Source organism: Etheostoma cragini, chromosome 12 (genome assembly GCF_013103735.1).
Source record: "Etheostoma cragini isolate CJK2018 chromosome 12, CSU_Ecrag_1.0, whole genome shotgun sequence".
Taxonomy (NCBI): Eukaryota; Metazoa; Chordata; class Actinopteri; order Perciformes; family Percidae; genus Etheostoma; species Etheostoma cragini.
The window spans coordinates 18701098-18711674 of NC_048418.1; the positions used below are offsets into that span (position 1 = coordinate 18701098).

General features: G+C 39.8%; 1 protein-coding gene across 1 annotated transcript; it reads left to right on the top strand.

Annotated features, from left to right (window-relative positions):
- The first annotated feature begins 2043 nt into the window (after positions 1-2043).
- Positions 2044-7876, top strand: LOC117953669 (E3 ubiquitin-protein ligase MARCHF2-like). The gene is made up of 5 exons (XM_034886924.1): positions 2044-2373; positions 4200-4490; positions 4595-4790; positions 5665-5874; positions 6556-7876. The coding sequence occupies exons 2-5, from the start codon at positions 4306-4308 to the stop codon at positions 6709-6711; spliced, it is 747 nt and encodes a 248-aa protein (XP_034742815.1). The 5' UTR covers positions 2044-2373; positions 4200-4305; the 3' UTR covers positions 6712-7876.
- The last annotated feature ends 2701 nt before the right edge of the window (positions 7877-10577 follow it).

Below are 10577 nucleotides of genomic sequence, written 5' to 3' on the forward strand. Positions count from 1 at the left end.
TAAGTGTTGCAATCTGTCTGTCTATATCCGTCTGTCTGCCCCTCTGTTCCAGTCTGTGGCTGTCTCACCCCCATTCATTTCTTACTGAAAATAAATGATGAAGGAATATAGGCCTATCATGCATTTATGTTACTATTGTGTGTGTGTGTGCCAATCCTCACAGTTCAAAACGTCTGATTGTGACACATAAATATAACTTACACGTGATCAAACTTTAATTACCATCATTAATATTTTATTTGTGTCTAATTGTATGTAATTGCTTAAATATTGGAGAGACAAAGAGAGACAAAAGGAGCAATGTGCTAGACACACATATATATATATATATATATATATATATATATATATATATATATATATATGACACATGACATATATATTTAGGACAGCAGATGAACAAACACTCATGCCTCATGATTGATATCCTACACATGCGGAGGAAAGATGTGTTTTTTGGACTTTGACCATGCACTGAGGTATGTGTGAGTATGTGTGATTGCATGCCTGTGTGTGTGCGTGTGTGTGTGCGTGTGTGTTTGTGTGTGTGTACGTGTGTGTGCGTGTGTGTGTGTGTGTGTGTGTGTGTGTGTGTGAGGATCCCTGCTCTCAGTGGGAGCTCTGAGTGAATCCGTTCTTTATCAGTGTTTAGGTTCAAAGGGAATGATAAGGAAGGGTAGAGGGTAAGGCAAAAATAGATATTGTTTAAGTAGTGGTTAAACATTACAAGTGGAGGTCACAAGTTACTAAAGTATAAGTAGCAATATACATAAAGATAAATACAGTAGCCTATTTATATATATTACTTCATCATCAGAAGTCCTTCATTAAAAAGGTTCCTTTAGTTATATTATGCAAGCATTTTCAACTAAATGTATTTAGGTAAGTCATTGCGCCTGTAATATTAGTTATAATGTATGTATTTATTTTTTGTGATACATTTTTTTATTCATATTTGAAACAACCAAGATACTTTGCACAGACCAGTTGGAGTGTAAAAGACAAAAACAAACAACTAATGTTATTATTATTATTTTATTATTATCACTGATTTATTAACATATAAGTCACATTTGAATACAGTTGGCCGAGGTACTTTTACACATTTTAGTTAGGCTACTGCTAATTATGATTTAATTTACTGTACAGGAATGCATCATATTTTCTATGTTCATCATATACTGTATACAGTATATATTTTAAATCATTATCGACAAAGTAAATTAATAGCTGTCAAACTATAGCTGTCAAAAAAGGGAGAGAAGAAAGTAGCACACAATTGTAACAGTCAAGTGGACCACATCCCTACGTCTAAATTGTAGGCCAGACTCATGGTAACCTATAGTGAACATTTAAACATGTCATTGTTGTATTTGTAAATATATTAATTTGTAGGGATTGTTAATAGTTAGCATTTTTCAAAGGAAAACCCTCAAACCCCCTGTCTCTTACCCCCCAAGGTCTATGAACTTCACCTGTGGAACAACTACTCTTACCTGACACCTAGCGGTATTATTTTGTCATATCGTGTTGTAAAACAAATTGTCGATGGAGAATCGTTTCCTTGTTAAAATTGAACCTGACAAAACAAAACAAAACCGACAGGATGAAGAGGTTGGAATGTTTTAGAGGCAGTATACCAAAACAGGCATAATCAACCGTTTTTGGTAGGCTATTATCCTCGTAAACTGCAATTGAAACAGTCGGAAGCGATTTGTGTCATGATAAACCACATAAACGAGTAGTGAAAGATAAATCACATAGAACATATGTAGTTTTTGTAAGACTGCGTTGTTTAATCCACATTATGCTCTTAAACTAACTGATGTTTCAATAAAATAAGTAATGGGACAAATTAAGTGATTTCAAGCATTACTTTCATTTTTAGTTTTCACTAGACTTACATGGTTACTGACCTCCGAAACAGTACATTTGGCAATAGAACATGATCCGTAGTTCTTACAAGAGTAGGCACTATTTTCAGACATGTAAGATTACTTACGCGTATTATGTCTCCGTTATTACAATATCAATAAGGACTTTGAAGGCAGCATTGCGTCATGTGACCAGTGCATAGCCGAGGGATGCTGAGGCTTGCCCGTTGCTAGCCTGTTAGCCATTAGCCGCGTCTAGTAATCCTGCCAGAAACAGCCGTTTCCCTTTACCTTTTCGAATAAAAACAACCCGGGGAGATACGCTACAAGCCATGGAGATGATACAGCGTATGTGGTCGTCTTCTGTACCCCCTCATTTCATCAGTTTCTGGTTAGAAGTCAATGTCATAATTTGTAGCTAGAGCTGTCCAGTTAGCTCAGCTAGCTTGTGTCTGGTTAACGCAGGACTCAGGCCAAGCGAGAAAAGGGAGGCCGTCGGGTGAGTACATTTACGCTAACATCTGTTTTTCACTTATTTGAACCAGCTTTTCTCTATAACCAACATCACATCGCAGCTTGTTGCTTCACAGCTGTTCAACTGCTTTGCATGTTTTTTTAGTATTAGGATGAATTGTGCCTTTGTTGGCGGTTGTAATGTTACAGTAACGCCACTCTATCAATCATGTAGCTACATATCGGCCTTAATCGTCGAAAATTGGAAACCGACAGTGGAGATTAACGGTTCACACGCAATCTGACAGTTCAAAGTTTTAATTTCCTCACGTGTATTATGATGATAACATTGCTAAACTGCACGATTAAAAACAATACATTAGATCGCAACGACAAGGGGCGGGGCCAGAAGTTGTAAACATTAGGGGATAACCCCAGCCCAAACCTGCACTTCTTCCCAAGCCATTCGATAATAGAATGCCTATTAAACATTATCATGTAGGACCCAACATCCTATTTTGTATTTTATTATTCTCCAACTGTCTTTATCATTCTTTAACCAGAACACAAAAGAGCATACCTACACAGTGTAATTACTAGCATCACTAATCTTAAAAGCCATTTTTGTTTTACTATGCTGGAGTAGACTAGAGTTCACAGAATGAATGTTTAGCTGCAGATCTGCTACATTTGAATCATAATCCCATAATAATCTAAACTACTCTATTTGCGAATCAAGTATTCCCCTAAATGCCAACTAAATGTTATCTTCAATGTTCAGATTTGAAAATTAGGCCAACTAAAGGACATTTAATCATTTCTACTAGATTTATTTGGGGAATAGCATAGTATTAGTATTTGTTGTTGCATAGAACAGTTGAAGTTATTTAAGAAAACCTAAAAAGAAAACCTAAAAGATTTGGGAGTTTTGAGAAATCTCGGCCCCTGGTTTAATGGCATTAATTTGGTTCCTTTTTGTGACTTTAGATAAACTAATACGCTTCTATACATGTGTTATTATAATGCTTCTTTTCAAAGAAGTTGTTTAATGTGACCGTGTTAGTCAGGAGGGCAGTTGCAGGGACCAGTTGAAGGGACCAGTAGCAGGGACCGTAGAGGTACACAGTTGCTTCCTGATACGACCCCCTGAACACTTCTAATTATTTTCTCTGCACAGCGATGTTCTGCATTATGTATGCATGCCTTTGGTGTGGGAGACCCGCACCAAAGTTAAGACACTTAACCTAGTTGCTCCAGAAGTGTGCGACCTCTGATATATATATATATATATAGTACCTCTAAGTCCCTTTGGATAAGAGCCTCTGCTTAATGACATGTAATGTGTAATGTAATTTATTTGCTTGCCAACCCAGTTTGTTGAAGCCATTCCACCATTATTATTTCTGAAACATATTTATTACTTCTATTGAGTTCAATATTTTAAACATGCAATACATTTTTTAATGGCTCCACTATCACTCTAATTTCAAAGTTCTAGTTTTCCATTGCTCCCCGCTCCAGGACATATTTGGCATTTTAAGAAACTGTGGCATATTTTTAAACCATTCTCCGTCAGGCTCCAGCATTAGCCTTCACAACATTGCTTTGTACTGATGGACCCATTTCGCAAATGAGGAATTTTGAGGATTTGTTTTGGAACATTTTGAAGGTTGTGTGTGTGTCACGTTTATTTCCAGTAAACAATTTTTCGACCGAGTTTGAGACCTAGAGCTGGAGCTTCCTTTGTTCTCTCTCTCTTTTTCTCTCACACTTTGCATCACTGAGACTTATATAGAATCTTACAACATCATGTTGTACTTCTGATGTCATTTCGAGTTGCCCATACTTTCTGGCTTGTTTGTAATCCACCAGGCAGTTGCTGTGTAGGTGGACGGAGGAGGAGAGGAGTTGGACCTGGATCAGACCTTCTGAAGTTGCCTCCGCTATCGTCTTGGTCACCTTCACCCTCAGCTGAGCCATGTCTTCGTCGGGGTGCTGCCAATTACCTGGCTCACTTTGTGATTACTCAGGGAACGCCGAATCAGATGCCTCTAAGGATTCGGAGGAGTCCGATTCTACCGCGCAGGCCCAGTACATCGCCAAGGTGACGGCTAAAGATGGCCGCCCACTCTCCACCGTTGTCAAAGCGGTGAGCTTGCAGAGGTAAGAGAGGGAGGAACTCACATGGCCGCCCTAATGAATGTACTGTAATTACATTTTGCTTTGGTTGATCATCCCGTTGTTGTCTTCTCTGCTTCGCTCCACAGTGACGTGGGCATGTGTCGGATCTGTCACGAAGGAGCCGGCGGGGAGACGCTGCTCTCCCCCTGCGACTGCACTGGCACTCTGGGTAAAGTGCACAAGAGCTGCTTGGAGAAGTGGCTGTCCTCCTCCAACACAAGCTACTGTGAACTGTGTCACACAGAATTCACTATTGAACGACGACCACAACCACTCACACAGGTTGGTGGCTTTTTTGCTGCAAGGATAAACCTTTTTACTATCTTTTTTGTTTGTACAAAAGGAGATGCTAATGAGCAAGACTAATTCGTCCAAATTAATTCTCCTTGGGCTGTGGACTTATATTTTCTCGGTGTCTGTAATATTCATTTTAAGCCATGCATAGCGCTGCAAAGATTAATCACCAACTATTCTCATAATCTATACAAAATTTTGAGAATATTTTGGTTTCTTTTCTCCTCTGTGACAGTAGAGAGAATATTGTCAAGCTGATGATGACAAGTAATTAATGAACAACTAATTGGTAAAATAATTTATAATATAATAATAAATAGATTCATTGGCAATGGAAATAATTGTTAGTTGCTGCCCATCTCTAGGATGTGAGAGGATTTGCTCGTATTTATAATATAGTTGCCTGACATTGGAGTAAGAGCATTCTATTCAAAGTGCAAGTTTTAAAAAGCATCAATGCATCCATATCAGTATATTCATATCAGTTATGCAGGAAACTCACCTTTTTTAATTCTCATTTACTTACAAAATGTAGTTGTAATAGTAATTGCAAACTGAGATGCCCCAATCAATCACAGTAACACTAAAGCTGCCTACACGTGAGCCGCGGTAAATTCGTTCTGCGCCGGCCGTTCCATTGTTTTCGAACCAACTAAGCACAGCGCCATTCTTGGCATCGCACACCGCTCAAACTTCTAATTATTTTAACTCTGACCTAGTTTCAGCTGACCCTTTTAAGGCACAACCAATTCCCGAATGTTCTTGCGCTGCTTCTTACTCTTCCACCTTCCAGTTTCGGTGATTCTGTAGCGAGCCCATTTTCAGCTGAACCAAATGAACTCTTGATTTTGCTCTCGCCCAGTGGCTGAAGGACCCCGGCCCTCGCAGTGAGAAGCGCACGCTGCTGTGCGACATGGCGTGCTTCCTTCTCATCACGCCCCTGGCAGCCATTTCTGGCTGGCTGTGTCTGAGGGGAGCCCAGGACCACCTGCAACTGAAGAGCAGACTGGAGGCTGTCGGCCTCATCGCCCTCACCATCGCCCTCTTTACCATCTACATCCTCTGGACACTGGTAACCAAGGCTTTACTTAGCTTATTCTCTTGTTACTGAGAAGTCTGTTTATGAAGTCTATGTACTTCTGTTGAGGCGCTGGCACAGAATGAATGTTATTGTTCTTTGCCATCTTCACACCCCACAAGCTGCTTCTACGTAGTGTACAGTATACATTTTTCATGGCATCCCAGATAGATTTAACAAAACAAATCAGATAAGCATTTATTGCCAAGTAGCACTTACGAGGAATTTGCCTTGGTTGTTGGTGCATACATAAACATATTTAACATGACTATGAAATAATAAAAGAATAAACACAGGACTGAATAACACATACATACTGTATACACAGATCACTTTTGTTTGAAAGTAGGCCAGGTAGTTGATGCAGGCACATACATGCATAACTCATTGAGAAGATTAAGAATAAGGTGTCTTTTAATTTGAACATACCCTTATCTGAATGTAACTGGATCATAAACTTTAAAAGAGGATGTATTATGAATCCCACTCTTTTTTTACCTTCAGAAAAACAATCCTTCAAAATGCAAAATTGTGAATGATTATCCCTTTTGCTCGTGTAGCAGACGCAGCTTCAGTCAGCATATTGTTGCAGACGTACTACTCTGACACGTGTCTTTTCCTCCCCGTGTCAACGCTTGTCTTGCCCCCTCCCACTCTTCTTCCATTCAATCTCAGGTTTCATTTCGGTATCACTGTCAGTTGTACTCGGAGTGGAGGAGGACCAATCAGAAAGTGCGCCTGCTCATGCCCGACATGAAAGGGGCCCACACCACCCAGCGTTCTGTGCCGACCAAGTCGACCAAGAAAATGACTGACGAGACCATCGTATGAGTGCAGAGCGGTGGCAAGAGGAATATTTAAATTAACGCTCGCCCATCGAAGCACTCTCTAAAACAAAACAAAAAGTAATCCTATTAATAAACTTTTGCACTTCATAAGGACCATTTTGAGAGGGGAGAGGTACTTTCTCCTCCTGTTTTCCTTTGTTGAAGCACTTGATGTAAACTACTACAGTATTGGCCGATCACAAAAGTGGTTTTGGGGAAGAACTCATTCCGGAGTCCAAGTTGATGTCGGAAACACGGACAGCCAGCGTTGGGATGTGAACAACTGAACACACAGATACTGGACTACCCAACCCAACTGTGTGTCCCTGATACAAACTTAAGAAATACTAAGACACAAGCTAATGTAGCAGGATATTACTGATTTAGCATGCTACTACAGTATAATATGAAACATATTCACTACCTATAATTCCCCCCCCGCCCCTTCACAATGTATTTAGCTGTGTTTTTGAACAACGGGCAGTCAGCAGCCCGGCAGAAGGATAATAATAACCTAAAAAACACGATTGACAGTAAGTCTGTCTGTGAATATTGTTCAAGTGGAGGGCGACAGTTGCTCATACCAACATTGTTGTCTACAGTCTGAAGCCCTTTAAAGTTTCGTAAAGCTTTATAATTGCTGTGTGAACCGAGGAAATCAAATCTTTTTTTCCTTGTTTAGATAACAGCAAAGACATCACATATTTGTCAAACTTGTCCCGGGGGTCAGTGAAGATTGTACTACGTGGGATAACACTAACTGCAGCCGTTAACCGGCAGTGCAGTAATGTATAAGGAACTAGTGTTGAAGGTGGGGTAAAAGTGTTTACATTCTGATTTGGATAACGTCTCTACTATTGTCATAAAAGTGCATTAGCTAACAGCCCTGCTCCCCTTGTAAATGCACCATCTTTAATTGAGCTACCTAGCAAAGAGCAGTAGTTATGTCCTACATCACAAGATTCGATTGTTTGTCTTACATAAAAACACAGAGATGTACCAGAGCAGGCTGGTACTCAGGAAAAGGTGCAAAAGAGAAATGTGTTTTCAGATATCAATGTATGCAAAGTATTTTGTGTTATTGTAGTCTTCCTGCTCCCCCCCCCCCAAAATAGTTGGGTTATTGTGCAATAAAACATGAGGGACTCCTGGACTAAATCAACATGAAATGTGACTTGTTGAGTTCATCTGGTCTTTGGCACAATCTATGATCAATGACTGTGGGGGTCATGCCCTGACATCTAAGTACCATCTTAGTACTTGTTGTTTAATATGTTTGTGCTGGGAGACCTTTATCTTTCATTATTTCTAAGATGGTCATGGTGTGTACCTGTGATTCCTAACCAGTGGTACTTGTACTTCAGGGCATACTTCTACAGTTGCCAGGGGGTATGTGGAAAGATTGGAGAGTAGCTCATCTAATTTGAAAAAAATCAAAATTATGATTTTTAAAATATATTCAAATATATATCAAAATTAGCCAACTCAGCATCCGTTTGGGCTCTAAGCTGTGTCAATTTTTTCAATTACATCTCCAATATTTACATTTCAAGCCAAAAGGATTACTAAAACTTGATATTGATGGTGAATATTCATAAAAAAGGACAAATTGGTGAAGGGCAATACGGATTTTGATAATGAACAACTACAAACGTTACACACGGGACCTTTAAGGAAACTGCAACACCTGTAAATTACGTGTTGCAGTAATGTAAGAGTGTGTGAAAACTACACAAATGTTTAAAAATGGTAGCCAAAAGTAATACCGGTTTAAATGATTAGCTAAAAGCAACGTTAATGGAAAAGTAGTAGTAGGCTAGTACTAGTAAAATTGCTGACGAAACCAACCTGCACATTGACAGTTCAACTGTATGAAAAAAATGAACAATATCAACTTTTATATAATTGTTATTTAAGTGTTTGGAACATACATTGGGAATCCATGACAAAGTACTTGAGTTCATCTGGCAGCGCCGTGGGAGTACCTGAGACCAAAAAGATAGGGACCCTGGTGCATGCAACAGAAATGACATTCACACAATCACTGTATTAAATACAATTTCAATTTTCTTATGATCAAATCTTTTAAAAAAAATCTTTTAATTTCTTTCAGGTACTTGTACTGTACTTCAATTTTAGTCTATTTGATACTTCTACTCTACTACCACATTTCAGAGGGAAAGTGCACTAAAATTATTATACAAAAATAGTTTGTTACTTTTTAGATTAAGGTTTCACATGAAACGTATGAGTTTATAAAACTCAATACAGTGCTAATACATATGGTACATACATACGTACGTGGCTGATTGCCGTCCTTTTCGGCTGGTGACACCTTACAGAAAAGCCGTGTCTGTCAAGTTCAAGAAGAGTTTTTACTTGCTTCACCAGAGAATGGTTTCCCTTTGCTTTTCAGATGGTTTCATTTCAATTGTTTGAGGCCACAATTTACAAAAAGGAGCAACGATTCTGTTCAATTATCTTGTGACCCTAACCAGGGGCACTGTGATGGGGTGGCTTCTGGGGCTCCAGCCCCGAATGTTTGCTCAAATGCCCTGAGTAATTTAGGCCGACTTTACTGTCTCTCAGAGGCTGTAGCGGGCTCGTTTTTAAGTGAAGCTAGGTATCGGTATCCTGCTCAGGTAAATAACACTGCTAAGTTAACATTTTGGGCAAGGGAAAAACTGGAATGGCTTTTTTTCTTCAAAGGGGTCACTTGACCTCTATCTATCTGTTGCCTTGGGCTTCCTTTGAGTTGCCATCTTATACTCTGGTGGATACAGATCACTGTCCCCAGACTATCTTACGAATCTGAGTTTTCTGTTGCACGACTAAAACAACTTATAAACGTACATGTTCCACCAAAACAAGTTCCTTCCGAGCCTATTTTGCAGCGGCCCCTCAGCTTTTCTCCGATGCTTAGCACCGCTCAAGACTATTGTGATTGGTTTAAAGAAATGCTAATAAACCAGAGCACGCAGCCAGACCCTCCTCCAGACCTCTCACCTCCAGATATCTCAGTGAAAACGGGTTCTATGTGTGTCCACAAGTCTCCCCTTTACTTTTTTTGTCAACTATCCTGTTTTTACAAACTGTTTCCAGATTTGTAGGCCTTTTTATTATCACAATGCTTGAAAAATAGTGCAAATAGGTGCTTTCAATGAGGCCCTGTAACACCAACCTGACGCCCAACTGTCAGCGTAAAAGAAAGTTGGACGGACAGCCTCCCCGGGTTGGTAAAAAAAGAGGGCCTTGGAACACACTGAAGCAACGCTGACTGCAGCGTACGTTATGCGCGTGCGCGAGACAAAAAAACGACTCCATAACAGCAGGCAATCTGCATTGTCACCCAAAAATGAAAACCGGCAGCTGATTGGACGAACGCGTCACATGGGTCTGGGGTCTCATATTTTACAAAAATAGTTCACCTAAACGTGTTTCTGAAAACCTTTTAAGGAGAAGAAGGCCATGCAGACGCTGAATCTGTTTTAATTTAATAATTGGTAAAGGTCAGTTTAAAAGAAGTTTGTCACGCTCATCCTGCTCGTCAAATCCGGGTTAGCACTCCACCAATCAGATTGGTCATTGAGTCCAACAGCCCGCCTTCTGATTGTCAAATTGGCCAAAATTAAAGTAGGCATCTGCCTCCACCCCTAGGCCTGACACCTATAAGATGGCACCTGAAGAGATAAAATGATCTGTGTCAAAAGTAGATAAAACTAACTCCATGCATTGATGCATCAACCTAATATAAAGAAAGAAACCAGTTGGCGTTACAAAGTGGTCCAGGGTCCCTGTGCAGGTACAGTATGTCATTTTGTGTATGTATTGCTAAAAAGAGAGAGAGAGAGAGAGAGCACACAACAACAA

What these genes read in the sequence shown, in the direction of transcription:
- LOC117953669 (XM_034886924.1), top strand. Translation starts at nt 4,306, where the DNA reads ATGTCTTCGTCGGGGTGCTGCCAATTACCTGGCTCACTTTGTGATTAC. An exon ending in AAAGCGGTGAGCTTGCAGAG is followed by an intron (nt 4,491 to 4,594) that starts GTAAGAGAGGGA and finishes TTCGCTCCACAG; the next exon opens with TGACGTGGGCATGTGTCGGA. An exon ending in TCTACATCCTCTGGACACTG is followed by an intron (nt 5,875 to 6,555) that starts GTAACCAAGGCT and finishes ATTCAATCTCAG; the next exon opens with GTTTCATTTCGGTATCACTG.